Source organism: Oculina patagonica, chromosome 2, assembly GCF_052425735.1.
Source record: "Oculina patagonica isolate OP01 chromosome 2, crgOcupat, whole genome shotgun sequence".
Taxonomy (NCBI): Eukaryota; Metazoa; Cnidaria; class Anthozoa; order Scleractinia; family Oculinidae; genus Oculina; species Oculina patagonica.
This window is the reverse complement of record NC_135759.1, coordinates 13,323,795-13,341,739: the sequence shown is the minus strand read 5'-3', so window position 1 is coordinate 13,341,739 and position 17,945 is coordinate 13,323,795. Positions and strand designations below refer to the sequence as shown.

Genomic DNA, 17,945 nt, shown 5'->3' with positions numbered 1-17,945 from the left:
TGTACGTCACGTGGGATGATGACGACACGTCACGTGACAATTACATCATAATATCATAACGGACGCCATATCGGATCCGCCACCTTGGATTTCAAAATTTTCCCAAAACGGCAGAAAACCGCCTAAAATTACTGAAAGTTACTCAAAATCAATTAAACAGTGCAAAAAAACTAAAAGAGTGAAAATTGCTAATTTTCATTAACAGAAATTACAAATTTGGTGTCAAAATGCCATTACCATGATAACGTCAAGTTCCCTACACAACAATCTATCCCGTCCGGCCAAATTATTTTTATATATTTATTTTTTGCACATGTTGATTCAATAAACGTGGTAATTATCTTTTTGGTCAAATCCTTTTTCTTTTCAAGAAAATACTTAAACACTGACCTGATTGCGCAAAACGTGGGCGACAAATATGTTCAAAAGAATTTTGCCCCTCAAAAACGCAAAAGGAAACAGGCATTTGTATATGAGGCATTAAAAAATGATTCAAAACTCGCCAATATATTATTGTTACAAATTTTATTTTGTGACAGGATGTCAAGTAAGCAAACGTTCCTTTCTGGTGAAATTTTTTATCTGTAGTCATATCTTTTTCCATTACGTTGTTATTTTTGCCTTCACCAATTTTGGTAAAATCAATTTTACCTGTTTCAAGATAATAAAGCAAGTTCATAGCCAGCTCCCGGGCGAGCGTATGAAAACACGACATATCAGCCGGAACACTGTGCGCTTAAGATCTCTTCTTTCGGTGGGTTGTTACTTTCGGAACTTTACAGTAACTGTTTTTAAAAAGCGCATGAATGCATTACCATACCTGTTCATCTTGTTACAACAACAACAAACTTTGGACTTCCATATTTGTGTCTAATTGTTTTAGAAAATGTGATTTTATTCAAAAAATGCAGTGACTTAAAATTAAGGTCTATCACACTTAAGATAAAGTCTATAACGACTGTCCGACATTTAATCACACTGTTAAATATCACTGGATATCCTACAAATTACGAAATTAATCAACTTCAAAGATTGTATAAAAAAACACTGACATGATAATGGCAAAATAAAAAATTTCCGCAAAGGCACGGTATGCCCAGTAAATACGTTTTATAGAGCATTATCGGGAGTCAAATAGACTCGTTAAAAAGTTGACAGACCTCTGATGTCCCGTCACGACTTTATTTCTATTCCCCTACTAGTTATTTTTTTATTATTTTTTTAAAGCTTTATTGGTGTCAGTGTAGCACTAATCCACTACTAGTTATACTGTTAACTCGTAACACTACAGAGATCCGTATGGTGTTTGTGATTAGTTGTCAATCGCTCCCGCGATATCATAACCGAGTAACAACCACTTGGGTATTTGTAATGCCACGTCATCAGTATGGAATGTTTGGGTCCGAATCCCAGACGTCATTTGAGCGGAAGATGGAAATGAGAGAAGCCCAGTCTTTCTTCGGGTTATATTTCGTCACTTCATTAATGAGGAGATTGCGGTCAGCTAAGGGGGAAAACGAGAACTAGACAGCGAAAGGCTCCGTTAACGTGTAGGTGTCAAGGCTGAACTAGACTGCAATTTTGAGTTATTGTTCTCGTTCGAAATTAAATAAAAAGCGGCATTTGAGATGGATTGTTTAAACATAATGTAACTGGAATCCCATTAAAAAAGGTTGTCTTAATCTAAGTCCAGGTCAAGTCTTGTCAGTTTCATCTTACTCGGCGTCAGTGCTTGCCAAATACTTGAGGTTCGTCTCAATAAGGGTGAAACCCTGCGTGGTGAAAAGAAATGAAATGAAGTAAAGGAGAATTGAAAAGGTACATTTCAGTGTGTACGAGTTTTTCAGAAGACAGTTCATGTGCTTACGTTCAAAAAACAAAATAGCAAATACAAAAGTTAAAAATAGCTTAATGCAATGCAGACCGAATAACTGTAATTAAGCGTCGTAATGAAAAATTAGCCACGTCTCTATTCATCTCCTCTTTACGTTTATAAAACAGATGGGATTAACAAAAACGTCCATATATAAAAAGCAGCAATATTAAAGCCGACCGTGGAATTAACAAGGATAAAGAGGATATCCACTTTATATATATAGCAAACCACAACAATCCATAAAATGATTTAAAAGCAAACAAGTGCCTGTAGGTTACCTGCCCTGTGCTTATGGCTGTGTCCTCCCACAATATGTTGCGAAGCATTGGTAAGGGAAATCCTCTGTCTCCAATCACTTCATAGAGAAAGGCAAATTTTACTTTTTAAATTCTAAGTATATTGCAGTTTAGTTTCATAAGTTAGATGTGATTGAGTTCCCCTGAAATAGAATGAATTGACTGCATAGGACAGTGGTTTTATCGATATTCAGTTTATCCAGTAAAAAGTGGAACAATAAATGAATATTCCCCAGAAAAAGGGTTAGCCGCGATTTGTTCATATCTAATTGTTGTTACGACTTTTCTATATTTAATTTCCAAAGTCATTTCCCATGCCACCAACATTTACTTTTTAAATTTACTTTTTAAATTCCTCTTTTTAAGATCAATTGACCTCCCACTTGTTATTTCATTTATAACGACGTTTAGCACAAGACCACAGTAATAAAGGACCTTCATGTACAACACAACAAATATAAAAACGTTTGTGAATAAGTTTTAAAGAACAGAACAGGCTGTGATTTTGAGATGCAAACTTCTTGATATAGATCCTTTACAGAGACTAATGGTTAGAACAACAGCGCCATCTGTTGTACCTACCGTTTAGTTTGTTCACAAAATGCCCATCTTCTATGACGCCATTAAAAAACCACTGAAGCAACCCAATATTAAACTGTTGAAAATATAGAATTTATAAGTAAAAAAAATAATAATTGCAAATTAGTTTACCAGCAAAACAGGCGGCATAGAAATTTATACCTTGATATCTCCAATGGCAGATCGTACAAGATGAACTTGTGCCCTAGAATGGGAAAAACAACACTCACATTTATCCTTTTTTGCCATTTGTGATGTGTTACAAAACTTGTAATTAGCTTCAAAGGGATAGGAGTGGTTATTCATACCCAAGTATCAGTCGTGGGGTCGTGGTAGGATAGTACATTTTCACCTTTTTTCACCTCGTTCTTCTTACTGTCATTGTCATTTTAAAAGTAATTGAGACAGTCAGTAACTTCGTATTGATGAGCTCACTGTTAACGTATAAAATGTTTTCTTAGTGTGAATATGAAATGGGATTGCAGGTTGTGTGCTTGTTTTTTGTCAAATTACGAATATCTTTGATTATTTAAAAACAATTGAGATATCTTACGTGAATGACTTTGTATGGAATGTCAAGTTCCCACTTTTCACACCCAAAGATCCAGCAACATCAGCTCTCTAGAAATAGAAGTGAGCTATGAAATGATCACACATCAAACAACGCTTTAGCTCTAATGAGTGAGAAAAACAACAACAACAACAACAACAACAAAAAATGCCAGTGTGCATGGGTCGAAGTCTCCCTCATCACTTGACTTATCTCGTATGGTTATAGATCACATTTAACTCTTCTTCACGGTCTTATTTCCATTGTTATTTTGGGGGAAAGATGGTGTTACATATCCCTTTTTATTACACGACTAAGGCGGTCCGAGGGCCAATAACTAAATCAGCCAATCAGATTACTTTATTTCCGTTCCCGCGATGGCCGATATTTTCCAAGTATCGGACCGGGTTTTGTCCCGGATTATCCCGCGCTAAGATTTTTGAAAGATTTGTTTTTTGCAAAATTTTTTCCGAGTTTTTATTGCTTTGAAAATGAAATTACCCGGCTTACACAGAAATATATATAACTTCTTTAGCGCGCGTAAAAGTTTTGCCGCACATTGTTTTCCACGACATCTACTAGGTAGCAATTCTCACTACACAAAGTTTCCAGTTGTGTAGTAAATCTCTTATTAACCAAGCCTGCTCGGGACCGTACTGGGCGAATATTGGCCCTCGGTCTTTTTTGTACGGACCTCGCTGCGCTCGATCCGTACTGTCAAGACCTCGGGCCAATATTCGCCCAGTACGGCCCTCGCGCGTGGTTAATAAGATATATATAATGTTTAGCGCTACGTCAGCAGTTTACCGTAATTGCTATCGTCGAAGCCAAGCAATATGTACAGAATCGTACATTGAATATATTATTATAAAAGCGTGAGTTGTATGCCTCTTACAAGAAACAAATCATCGAGTGGTAAACGTAAGATGAAAACGAAAGAGTCACTTGAGTCACTTGCGTTCATCCTTTGTAGGTTGTGTTGATGAAACAAAACATCACAAAATAGCATTTTGATATTGGAAAACAAATTTTTTTTTTCAAGGAATTGAACACTTGTATCCATACAAGAAAAAAAACAACTGAGGATGTTTGAAATGCAGGATCTTGTAGCCGGTAGTATCCTGGGTAGAAGAACGCTTACCAAGCCCACCGTCAGAGCATAAACATGAGCGCCATTCTTGGCAGTGACGTAAACTTCCACGTTACCAGTGACTGTCACGTTAGTTCCGCTGGGACGTGAAGTGAAAACAGGAGCCTTGGTGGTGTAGACTTTGAAAAACACAGGGCGGTCTGGGTACTTCTCGTACAACTAAAAAGCAAGCAAAGTTTAATGGATCTTTAATGATAGAGACAAGCAACGAGCGTGATAACCTAGAAACACAGGGACTATTCTAGGCTATGATACGTAGAGCTTTTACAAATAGTTATTAAAACAAGCAATAAAAGGAAGACTAAAATAAAAATACTTTTTTGATAAAACAAACCTTGTACAGAAACAACTTGAATGACTTCGTGTTCAATGGAAACTTTGAAGATTGAGGTAACTAAAAGTGAAATAAAAAAATGAGAACAAGTGAAAAATAAGTTTTAACAAAATCAGCGTGTTATTAGCTTACTACACAGTTAGCTAGGCAAGTACGTTTGTTAGTTGGACCGCAATTGAAGAAACATGCTAAAGCAGGACAGCTGTGTATTCTGGTAACATTTTGTTTGTATAATGGTATACTTTTATCTTCGCGATCACCTCAGTGCCCTTTTGGTAATCAAAGTCACGCTACAGTTTGCAACTAGCCAGCTAACTACATAACAGACTGACTCACCGACCGACCGACTATCTGGTCTATTTTTTTCTGTTAACTTGCAGTTGTGAATTTTAAAATAAATAAATTAGTTCTGTTAGTTCATTTATTAATTAACTTTATTAATTAAAATAGGCAAAATGTTTGTTTTCTTACGTCCTCGGGTCTGATAGTTTTTCGCAGTACTCCTTCGTCGTGATAAACAAGGCTCGCTGTGTTAAAGACGTAATCAGTGACCCAAATGTAAACCATTTTATCAGCCTCAGCGAAGGAAGGAAGAGTTTGAGGAGCTAACAAAGTTGTAGGATGAGGGTTTTTACGAGATTTAAACTCGCCCTAAAAATAAAAATAGCATTTATCAGTTGATAACACATTGACTCTTAACCTCTTCTACCGAGTGAATGATTAACAGGCCGTGTTCCACCCCATAAGTGATAACCAGATGTCGTAAACATTTAATAAAAAGGGCCTGCTTAAGACACTAAGGCCCATGTAATAGTCACACATAACTGAAGAACTAGACCTGAACGGATAAATTGTGGCAGCAACGGTATGAGCTGGTACAGAAGTGCAATGTGGGGATGCCTTGTTTGACCTGTTCACTTCTAGTAAGAGGGTACGGGTTATTCTGAAGGGATGAAATTAATAAAAACTGCGTAGCGATACGTTCGCAGGACAAAGTTAAAATTGTTTTTTGGAAAAATTTACGTGGAAAAGGTTTACCGAAGTTTCGGCATTGCTGCTTTCTTCAGAGTGAGCTAACTGAAGGGATACCAGGCTTATTTCGAATCATATATCAGTAACTGGAGGGTACATATAAAAGAAAATATTAAAAGTGGGCTTTTTCATGTTTGAGTGCTGGTTGGTAACAAATGTTCACAAAATAGCAACAGTAGTAAGTAAAAGTGGTGACTAAATACCCTTAAAAGCGTACAGTTGCCTTGTTTCCTTGCTCATAATTTGTCATGATTTGCAACCTAGGGAGATGGGAGCTTTATAGATATGGGAGCTTGTCAGGGGTGCTTAATTACCACAGGTTTATCGGTAACTGTTTACCTTGAGTGGCACATCCATGTATTTCGAGTTAAAAGTGGGATTTGCAACAAGCGAATAGTCAATCTGGGCCACATAGCTAACATCACTGTGGACTACGGATGAAAGAAAAATACATTTAAAAATTTTAAACGTTTATAAAAAAAAAAGAGACTGATTACTTCCTAAAGAATTGAACTTTCGTCGCTTTAGCAAGTGCGTTAAGGCAAAAAAAAGTGCGTTAGGGAAATTTTGAGAGAAGAGATGTCGCTTCCCGTCTCTTGCCGCACTCATTTCCATCTTCAGCTAGAGTCAGCAACATTAGAGCTGCAAAATTCCATACTGAACACTAGCATCTGAGTGCTCCGTGCAGGTCCGAGGTGATTGATTCCTTCTCAAGTCAAGAACAAATGAAAACTAATGAAATCAACTATATGGCTTCCATGCAGGTACTATCCCCTCAGTATGAATTGAATAAGGGTACGTTTGTTTATTCAGGCTCACAAGACGAATGTTATAACACTAGCATTTACTAATTACCAGGAAAAGTTGCTAAGTAGTTTGCTCCATCGCTGTTTATTGCTTCTTCAGCTTTCTCGCAGATCTTATGAAAAGTAATTATCAACATGAAATGAATGAGTGAGTGAACAAACAAAACGAAATTAAGCGAACTTACTTATAACGCCCTTTCACATTTCTTCATCCATATTATCTTCAAATATCCTTCATTTGTTATGAATATACATCATCAAGACATTTTAATATGGTGGATGGCTTGTTGCAGGCGAATTAATGGCGTCATGAAACAGATGACATAAAAATGTCAAAAATCTATTGACTGAACATGCTTGCCGCTGCTAAGCAAATTGAAGCAAACATTTTAATCTTGTCTGGTTCGTCATATGCAGAAAGAATGTCAGAAACTTACTGTGTTGATCTTACTAAATTACGAAAAGCAGCTCATGTGCTTTCTTTATGATCTCATGCTTTTGTCTAATTTTTCTCTTAAAGGTCGTTTTTTTTTTCTTCATCCTGGGGCAGTACTTCGCTCATAGCTACAACTTACAAGGGAACATATACCAGACGTGCCATTGTTCCGCTAAATTAACTCTTACAATTACAGATTGGTGATTTGCGAAAGCACAAGTGTCCTTTTATATTTGTTTTCATGGTATTTTTTTATATAAAAACTCTTATGAGCCTGTCATTTGAACAATTACGTTACAATTACCCTTTAAGACATAGATTAGCTATTATGAAGATGTTTGCAAAAAGAAATCCGCGTTGCCAACTATAATTATAACTTTCAAGCACCAGATGGTAGCAATTTACTGCAAATAACAAATGTTGATAGTTCTAGTTGTAGGCAGTTTACCATTTTTTTGAGTTGATCCTTGACTTTATCTTCTATTATCCCACTGAATGCATTGTAAATAAAACTAAACAAGAACAAGCCAACACTCCAATCAATTAATGAAAAACAAAGTTTTCCTTTGTGTAGATCATGAAAACTGTCAAAGTTCTTAAGAACGTCATCAAGTTGAAAAAGCTAAGGTGTTAATAATAGTTACCTTGCTATGCTGCCACTAAAATGCACGTAAACGGAATCCAGCTCTGAAGAGCAATCCTGCTTAAGTGTAGATACAGTGGGACGACCAGCTGAATCAGCGCCTGAAACAAACAACAACCGACTCTCAAAACCATGCCGATATGACCTATATCAGCTTAAAGGGACACTGTCACCGGGTTTTCATGATTTTCGGTAAAAATTAAAGTACTAAAATTGGCGAATAGGTCTTCTCGTACATAAAATGCACCTAGAACATCAAGATAGAAATATAAAGTAAATTGTTGTTGAGGAAGAAGGGAGCTATAAAATTTTTTAGGTGCTTTCCAGCCCACAAGGACGAAACTTGAAAAAATCAGCCTGAGTTTTTCAAGTCTCTTTGTAAATATCCAACTGGTTTGCCTCCTGCCAGTTGGGATTTTTAACCTTGTTATTGTTATGTTCATTTGAAATTATTTGTTTCCTCTGTCTCAGTGGCATGCCTGTAAACTAGCTATCTCGTTGAGATATGAAGCTAAGTCCATGACCACTATAAAAATTGGACCACTATTCGTATTTTCCCTATGTCTTAAGGCTTTGCATTTTTGAAGTGAAACTGGTGAGAGTGTCCCTTTAAATGCCAGTTCTCTATGACTGTCGTCACATCGAAATGAAACAACGACCTAAATATCTGCTGTGTTGGAGACTGAATCACAACTGTCCACTTACAACGCAAATACAGCTGTGATCCAATGAGAAATCGAATCTAAAACATGCAGAATAGTCCGGCGGCTTAGCTCGAAATTTTAGTTGAATTGTGCACTTTTTGATACAAGCATGAAACTTGGCACAATGAAAGTGGTCACCAACAGAAGTTTTTTCAGATATAGTGCCAAGCCCGAAAAACACCGGTTTCCATGGAAACCGTAATTTATTAAAATCAATGAAATTTCGTGAAATATTTGTTTGTCCTGGTTTATAGACAAATACTATTATGTCAGGAAGTGATATTAAGTCGCACATACAAAATTTAGAATGAAATGCTGTAATTCAGACTGTTATATTTTCCTATCTTTCTTCTGTTAGCGAACGGTTCACCGATCGCAAGAGACCTGGACGCTATCGCAAAACGAAAGACGCCAGGGAGCAGAGGGCGGGGAACGAAAACTCTTTTCCCATGTAATAATTTCCTAGTAAATTATTGGTATCAAACAGATGGTAAAAAATGACAATTTTAAGGCTAATTTAAAGCATTCACATCTGTATTTATGAATGAAAATCTACAATAAAAGGTTTATAAAAGTACAAGAAGAAGTACTTCGTGGGGGAGCGGCCTCTCCGCTGGAAATTTCATTGCTGTTTACTAGTTGAAAATAGGAATTTGGCGTTGGAACTATATCAAGAATTGATTAGTATACGAATGCTTGTAATCCCGCAAAGTTTGGTGCTTGTATCAAAAATCGCACAATTCAGGAGCTAAGCCGCCGGACTAGAATGCAAAGCGCATATCGCATTATGGACCTAGTAAGTGACCTACACAACGCCCCTTCCCCCGAGTCGTATTTCTTTAATGATTTACAGAATCTAACGAGGTACATAAAAAAAACAGTCGAGACTGTCAAATGTTATGGAGAATTACCGTACCCAAATTCGCAAGTAGCCAATCAGAAGCGCGATCTACTGTCCTGATATCCTACGATATCAAGTCACTGACCTGATATGCCACCATATCACGGTCACTTTGAATTAAAGTAGTGTTTCCGTACGATGAATTGAATAGAGGTTTTACCAATAAAACAGAAACGAGTATTTTTAATTAGCTGGTGCTTACCGATCGTAAAATGAGAAAAACTTTCCCGCCAAAACTAAACTTGAGCGCGCTCGCCAATTGTGCGATGTTTACCGACGAGTACTGAAACATTCACACTGAAACAATAGAGTCGGAGTTTCCAAATTTTTCGCTAAATTTGGATTTTAAAAATTTAGGGAATGAAACTCCAAACAAACGAGTAAAAAAATGTGAGAAGAGGACTTGATAAAAGTGTTGAGGACTAAAAAAGTATCCATACAAGCAGGTCAACACATTTCGCACTACGTGTCTGGCAAGCATGGCTTCAACAGAGCAAATAATATCACCGGATTTTTGGCTAAATTTCATTTTGGGTACGGTAAATACCTAATAGTACCTTTTTGGTACGATTAGGTATAATTATTAGATATTTTCATTTGGCACTTGTTAACCTACAATTAAAAAAGGAAAGACGAAAAAAGCCGAAGTATGGAAATTATAGAAAAGGAAGTTAAAAGAATTGTTAGTGAAAGGCTTACCAATTCTCACTTTCAACGTGAATCCGATTCCATGTGCTTTGAAATCAACGTTAACAGTATCTCTGAGACGAATCCTAAAACAAACAGACAAAAAAACCGCCAGCCATTTATAACAAAACTGAAGGGAAAATGGCAACAAAAAGACATGAGCAAGACATATGACTGACCCATACATTACACGAGCCTAATATAAGGCTGAGTTAAACGTACAATGAGTTTATTACAAACTGTTACGCTGTGTCGGCAGGTGAGTGAAACATGCAGTGAGTCAATAATCACTGTCTTTGAACTTGATAATTAACAATTATTCTATGAGCCCGCGTTGGATACGAGGTGGTAAATAGCCAACTCGGCGCTTCGCGCCTCTTTGGCTATAACGGCTCGTATCCAACAAGGGCGAAAAGAATAATTTTTTTATTAAATTCTTCTTTAAGTTTAAATCGACTGGACATTTCAGTTTGATGTAAACAAAGTGATAGTATGAGGAGGCGGGAAAATTTGTTGCGCGGTGTTCACTTCTTGATTTGAATGAAACACACAAAGCGAGCGAGAGAGTTTTCTTCCCAAGATTTTTCATCCAATAATCTCCTCCAAAATCGTCTATATATCCTGGAAATTGTGACAACAGTTAAGATGTACGGGATGATCCGAACAAAAGCTTTTCTGGAAACTACACGTCTTTTGCAAGTAGAACGAAGCAAGTGTTTACATTGTACTTGTAATTTACGGCTCCACAGCTGTCAACAAGGACTGCTATATTATTTGAAGCGAAATTGAGCTCAAAGTGGAACAGGTTTATTGAAGTATAAAAAAACAAGACCAAGATTAAAAGGTAACAGACTTTACAGAAGTGCTGAGCCTAATTTTATGACGTACAATAAATGAAACTGTGTCAGTTTGCCATTCTTTCGTAAATCATTTGCTGCTTTTCTTCTTTTTTCACTCGCTCTTGTTGTGCGTTTACAAGTGTTATTTTAAAATTAAACTTTTCGCATCAATCCTTTTTTTTTGCTTAGTTAATTATAGTATGGCATTTCTGTGGTTTTTGTAGGCATCGCTGATTATTTCTTGTTCATAAAGCTCGCCAAATTTGCTGTTTTCAACCATTTTTCTGATGGAACTGTCGCTTCCTGCAGTCGCACTTGCCGCACTCATTTCCCATATAAGGTCAAATATAGGCATACGAGCTGATAACCAGGATTCAGTGAACCAGTCAGAAAGTTAGAAATGCAATATCCAAGGTTGAGAATTTAATAAGGTAAATTATTCCCTTATTGAGAAAACTGATAAACAGACGCTTCAAGTAACATCACTGGCAAACGAAAAGAACCAATACTCAAGGGCAGCCAGCTTCCTCAGTTATTTTCCCACACCCGTTACAGTCAGACCGTATGTCCTTTTGATGGGAACTTTGCAATGTTGCGGCGCAATGTTCCAATATTGATTTACAGTTTGCTCGTCCCAAGTTGCAACTTTCAATTCAAATTTGCCTGAGCAAGTTGTCAAGTTCCGGTTTTCATTTTTCCCGCATGACACATAATAATTCCACCTCCGTTTTAAAAGGATCAAATAATTGCCCTATGATCGACTGCTTATCGACAGTCTGCGAGAAATTAGCGACAGGCTTAGTTGAAATTGCCAAACTTCTGAACTTGACTTGTAATTGAAGCGAAATTCCTAGCTTAGCAATGACTCTAAGCCTGTCGCTTATTCCTCGCATTCTGTTGATGAACAGTCGAATAAGGGGTAATTATTTTCTGTTTCTTTGAAACAAAGGTGGTATAACCTCGTTTTATACGGCAAAAATGAAAACCGGAACGAAAGTTGTAAGTTGCGACGAGCAAACTGTCAATCAATATTAGAACCATGCGCCGCATGCACTGCAAAGTTCCCATAAATAGAACATCCGGTTTGACTGTAATTAACTCTAATACATTTAATAGCCATAAAAACAAATCTGCTCTTCTCGGTCTTCTATCAGTAAATTTGCTGTATAAAGATAAAATCATGAAGGGTACACAGAATTGCGGTCACTGTAATGTTGAGCCACGCAACACTAATAAATTATACGATAAGCAAAAAAACAGAGAATTAACTCTTAATAGTTTAGAGCGCTGGAAATAACCGGTGCTGATATTCCTTCTAGGCCTGATATTCCTTCTATATTGCCGCTCATAGAACGTACCAGCCCAATTTCTTTTCATATTTGATTTTTCCAGTGTACGCAAGGCCAAATCCAGTGGCTTGAAAAATGAGACCCTCGCCTGGTGCAGTAGAAAGCGATGATGAACCTTTCTTGGTATAAGTATTTTTGATGCTGAAAGAAAAAATAGTTGAACACGTTTATAAGAGATGCAAACAGCTGGAGATTGTTTCTCTTGCGCCACTCTTTTGAATCGAAGGCTTTTTCAATGTAAATAAAGGCATTTCTGGCATTTCTTTAAAAAATCGCCATTGGAATTTGTATTTTGCTACGTTGTATACACGAACATATTGACTGTGAGCCTTTTACAACTCTAATGAAGCTTCGCCACGTTCGATAAAATTTTTATAACATTTGACTGGTATGAAAGATCTAGTTCACCGCAGGTTAGCCCCAGCATTTTGTTACATTGCTCTCCTGTTCACCAGTACCTTAACATCAACTATAAGGAAGGCTGGAAATACAAGCTAAGAAATCTCCTAAAAAACCTACCAATCGTTTGTAAATTATGCCTTTTTCTTAGCTCATTGCAATTGTCAAATAACTATCTTTGAAAAAAATCTTCATTTATTCACTTTGTAAACTAACTTCGGACGTTTTAATTCTAAGGTGGAGAGACGCACTTTGTAAGTGAGTTTTGAATGTTAAGTATGCTCCGTGTCCTTTCATAACGTCCTCGGACCACTCGATCCAGAGACCACTGATCAATCCAGAGACCACCGCGCATTGAAATCTTTTTAAGTTGCTAATCTTTTTAAGCCTCAAGTTATCTTTCAGCGACCCCATAGATAGGATTGCACGTTTATGACAAGGTTCCATATCTCATCAACAACTTCGGAAGAAAATCTGCATTCAGTAAGAAATAAATGATAACTTACTTATACGCGGAATATTTAAAGCTTCCATCTGAACCGCTGAAGTCTTTTATGTCATCACTCCTGAGCCTTTTGACCAATGCTTCAATTCCAACATCGTCAACTAAAAACAAATTCAGAGTTTACAATTAACTTGTGGGTTCAGGGATCCTAGTGGTTGATAGTTGGTGAAGAGCGAGCATTCTTGTTAATCACAACCCAGATATCGATCTGTTAAAGAAAGAATATCGATAAACCTATTTCAACTTATAATAGAAACCAATTCCTCGACTGAAAGTCGTTAACAACAACGAAGGGAAAATTTGAAAAGCATGAAACATCAAACAATTAATGACTGGTCCCTTAGAAAACAGTCAATATAGTTTTTTTCCTCAAGAATCTAATGTTTTGTGGCTCGTTTCGCAAATTGATATAATTTGTTGTTCTGTGTTAATACTTGCAAATTTCCACAAACCGCTTTTGAGGACCAGTGAGAAGCCGTTTTTACTCGTGAATGTAATGAAACGAGTATGGTTATGGAAAGTGATATGCAAATTTTCACTCGGTCAGTCGGTCGATGGGCTGTTAACATTAATTTATGAATAATAATTTATGCTTTAAATTATAAATTAATTTTCCTTGGTTTTTTTTTAACTTTTTGTTTCACCCCTCTGAGGTTTGAACCGGCGACTCTTAACATCAACTATGGTTTTGAAGACCAAACGCTTAACCGCTAGACCACTTCGACTTGCGTGTTATTTGCGGTGAAAATTAGCATATAGATTTCTTTGTAATGTTCTTATCCCGCTGACCGATACCGTAGGTTCAAAGTTTAATGGCTTGTATGTATAAAAGCTTCTTCGAATGGCTCGATTTATAGCTCTTAAGAATTTCACATGACAAATAGAAGAAATAATCTTAGAGAAAATATGAAAATCTTCGAAGCACTAGTGATATTCCGTGTTTTCATGAAATTTTTAGATTTTGCAGGCACGAACTGTGGACTGCGACTGTGTTGGGTATTAAAAGGTTGATTTCAGGACAATTGTATGAATAAAGTCCAATTTTAGCAGTCTCTGAATGTTTTATAGTTCCAAGCGTATTGTACGATAATCGATAGTCATGATACGTAAATAATTTATCAAAAAAAAGCTCGCCAAACTGACGAATTTTGTTGCCTTTTAATAATATACTGTATAGTACTTGATTTGCATCTCTAATAGATTCATAAAAAAGGAGAAAGAAAAAAAAAGACGTCGTATAAAATTGTAAAATAGATTGTCGTAAAAAAAAAAAAAAGGAATGGATTACCCGCGTCCGCTGTAAACACAAGGAACCAACGTGATCATATCTCCCTTCAAACAATTTCTATACTAACATGCCGCTCACAAAAAGACAGAATCATTTCATAGCTCTACACCAATACATTTAGTATTCTCATTCACGAGTGGGCTAACAAAGCACCTTTGATTATGATTTGTAACAAAAGAACATAGCTAAGGGTGCAAAGGTACTTTTGTTTATAATGGAAACAGCAGAATAATACTTTGAAAGATAATTATACGACACTTGCTATGATTTTAGAAAGAAGCTACAACTGTTATTAGGCCTCCCGAGCAGTTGATGTAAATGCGCAAGCTTAAGCCTTAGATCTGTCATAAATCCTTTACAGTTTACCACCGATTGTTATTTTATTAGATTTCCCTGACTCGTCCCCAGTCGTCTCTTAGTCTCGCCTATTAATATTAACGTGAGAAGCGCGGGGAGCCTTAGGGGTGATGGAAAGGAAGAAGGAAGGGAGACTCTCTCTCTCCATCCTTCCCAGTTCTCTCGCCGTTCTCACCGCGCGCTCATCGATCGAAAAAACACGAGACGATAGAGGGATGTGGACAGTCTATAATGACAGGAAAAAATCATTTTGGTATCGTACCAAATCTGTTTCCTGATGGAGACTGACTTTTTTATGGAATTAGTTGATTTTTTATTTCCTGCCTCGAGGTTAATAGTCGGCCTTATTAGATTGCCCTATTTAGGGATACCGGGTGAGTTAGACTGAGAAAGAAAAGAATTTCTTTTAGTTTATGTTGTGCAACTGTATGAACACCTTCATTTATTCCCTAAGTGTGTTAATTATTTCATTTCTTTGACAGAATATCAGAAATGTGAAAAGGAAAGTGCCTTTAACCTATAACAAGGACTGGCTCCCAATGTTCAACATAACTGGAAAGTATGCTTGACACTATAGCTACAATCTTGACATTAGGATCATTGTAAAACAAATAAGGATTATCCATAATTGAAAAATGTGTAATACGTAAAAGCACTTATCGTAACTTTGAAAAAATGATCAAGAGCGTGGACGGTGTCTGCAGCCGAAGAAAACTATCATATGCAACGATAGTGCAAATTATGAAACGAAGTTACCTTCGTGTTTGGCAGTCGCCCGCTGTTTTTTTAACAGGTGTGGTGCGACAAACACGCACAATCCTCGCGTACCGTATTTTCTCAATTAAACGCCCCCGGCGTTTATTCAAAACTTGGCTCCGTGGATCCGGCGTTTTTTTGAATGGTACAGTTTATTCGAGCAAAATGTTTATCAAACAAGACTTTTTAATCATTATTTGTGACATGAATGTATCTTGCCATCATACCTAAAGCATATTACACCTCGAATAAATGCCTAAAAGGTTTACTTACCACTCTACCTTGGAGACCCGGCGTTTATTCGGGGCCCGGCGATTTAAAGAGAAAATACGATACTTGTCTTTTGTCCAGAACCATCCAGAACGAAATGTTCAGGAGCGCACGCGTTTTTAATACCATAATCATCACATACGTAACCGCAAAAAATTGTTTCGATACCCTGATACATCCCCTGAATAAGATAATTTTTCTTGACAGTTTTGCTTTCTCCCCCTGCTTTACCAAGGAAACTGTCTCCCGAAACGCAGGAAAAAGCAAAAACCCACAAAGAATGGTATAAGATTACAGTGTTTGTCTTCTATTTTCTTTGCCTTTGCGAGAGTTTCGAATAAAGAAAATACAAGAAATTTTCCGTTGACACAAATAAGTAAGGCAACTGAACGCAGGCAGTGACAGGATGGCGTCAATAAAACGAGGATATTGAAGCAACCGTTGTTTGCCTGTTCGGCAGTACCACTAGAACTACTGACTAGGCCTGTGGTTCAACTTTATTAGCGAAACGAGCTACCATGTTGGGTTTTCCACGTTTTACTTGCCAAGGAGCTTTCGGTCCTCTTGAAGGAAAATGATTTCGTTACGAAAGCGAACTCAAGATAAGATCAGTCAAATCATTTTATTGCCAGCATTGCTTTGCAGTAAAACCACTCGCCTAACGGCTCGTGGATCCACAAGAGTTTTGAAAATTTTCTGACGTCATTTCTATGGTCTATAAGAGTGAAGACCATGGAAAATGTGCTCGATTTGTTAAGTTCATGCTAACGAGGCTTACCGTATTGCAGTCCGTTGTTGGTCACACGCAAACGGATTCCAGGATGAGTTTTGCCTTGCACGACTTCCATCGAGTAACAATCAGAAATGAAAACCATTAAAGTGGACACGAATAGTACATTGGCCGTGGACTTCATGTTCCCCTTTGAATTCCCCATAAGGAGGTCCGCTCACCAGCTCACGTTTCTTTGTTTTGATCCCTAGCTGAAAGTTGCAGTTAATTAAATAGGGAGCTACTAATAATTGTCTTAAGTATCCAATGAAATTTGTTTACTCATTGACACTTTCGAAGCTTCACATATTATTATTGACTTCGATCCTTTTCACGCCACGGTTTGGTTTTGAATTTCAGTTTCTAAACTTTAGCTTGATCTTGGTTCTGAAAGCTGCTGAAAGCCGATCTCTAAGATGACGAGAAAGTCGATAATTCCGAAATTGACTGCGTTTATCGCTTTGTTATTCATTTTTACGCAAGCTACAAACCCTGGAGTACGCCTTCGCATCACTGACAAAGGTCTGCAATACGGTGAGTGTCTCCATGCCACGGTAGTTTAATGGTAATTGTTTTCCGGATTATCGACTCTATCCAACGCTCCCCACTGGTCTGTTTCCTACATGTATTATTGCAGATTATTGATATCTGCCAAGGAAGTTAGAAAACGGTCGATACTCTGAATATTATACTGATAAAACGTTTCGGTTTCATCGACATTTTTTGTCCCGTGTTTTTGTGAAGTGAGAAATGCTTGTATTAATTAACTTCCTCATGTTTTGGAATAAATATAAAATCAAAGCCAAAATATCAACAAACAAATTCTCCTAACTGGTCCAATACCTTTCTTTTGATAAGGTTGGGAGAAGTTACACTTGGAAGTAATTTTCTTGTATCAACCCTTTAAGCCCTGAATGTCAACAAGCAAATTCTCCTAGCTGGTCACCGCATAACTCTTATGGTAAGGCTGGGGAAGTTAACAAGAGGTCATGTACTTTATTTAATGGCCGTTCATGGTTCGCCAGGGTTAGAGGTAATGAGATCTACTTATTAATATCAGGGCCCAAAGGAGGTGATTATTGCATAGCTACAACAAAACAACAACAACAGCAACTAAGTGTGGCTGAAAATGGGGAAGTGGGTGACAAAGTACTCCACCATATGTCGGCCCCTTGTACTCCTGGAGTGTCAAGCTAACAAAACCTACAGCCCAGAGTGCAGCACAGGCCGGATGGAGAGGAGGGAGTAGGGCCACCTCTCAGGGCCGACAGTGAGCATTCCTGGGTAGAGAAGAGGGAGTTGGGCCTCCTCTCTGATTGGAGGGAGTTGGGCCTCCACTAACCTAAATCCAAGGAGTACATAATAAAGGGAGTCATAAATATCGAGTCTATGGGGGCAAATGTGTGACAGGAAAAGCAC

At 37.5% G+C, this 17,945-nt stretch overlaps 2 protein-coding genes across 2 annotated transcripts in view; both read right to left on the bottom strand.

The window, feature by feature from the left end:
* Positions 1-863: 863 nt before the first annotated feature.
* Positions 864-16,727, bottom strand: LOC144639103 (lipopolysaccharide-binding protein-like). The gene is made up of 16 exons (XM_078498358.1): positions 16,536-16,727; positions 13,088-13,187; positions 12,192-12,323; positions 10,007-10,080; positions 7,704-7,803; positions 7,508-7,571; positions 6,673-6,736; positions 6,157-6,248; positions 5,257-5,436; positions 4,786-4,845; positions 4,443-4,610; positions 3,305-3,372; positions 2,914-2,956; positions 2,755-2,827; positions 2,155-2,231; positions 864-1,772 (listed from the first exon to the last, which is right to left on the bottom strand). The coding sequence occupies exons 1-16, from the start codon at positions 16,690-16,692 to the stop codon at positions 1,716-1,718; spliced, it is 1,509 nt and encodes a 502-aa protein (XP_078354484.1). The 5' UTR covers positions 16,693-16,727; the 3' UTR covers positions 864-1,715.
* Positions 864-17,945, bottom strand: part of LOC144639124 (lipopolysaccharide-binding protein-like) — a 34,997-nt gene continuing 17,915 nt past the window's right edge. The window contains exon 17 of the transcript XR_013568065.1: positions 864-1,160. The gene's annotated coding sequence lies outside the window, so the exon portion shown is untranslated. The remainder of the gene's footprint in view (positions 1,161-17,945) is intronic.

Coding starts and splice junctions, on each gene's coding strand:
- LOC144639103 (XM_078498358.1), bottom strand. CDS start 16,692: ATGGGGAATTCAAAGGGGAACATGAAGTCCACGGCCAATGTACTATTC. Junction 12,324..13,087: donor TTTAAATATTCCGCGTATAA/GTAAGTTATCAT, acceptor TTTTTCTTTCAG/CATCAAAAATACTTATACCA. Junction 10,081..12,191: donor TATGAAAAGAAATTGGGCTG/GTACGTTCTATG, acceptor TGTTTGTTTTAG/GATTCGTCTCAGAGATACTG.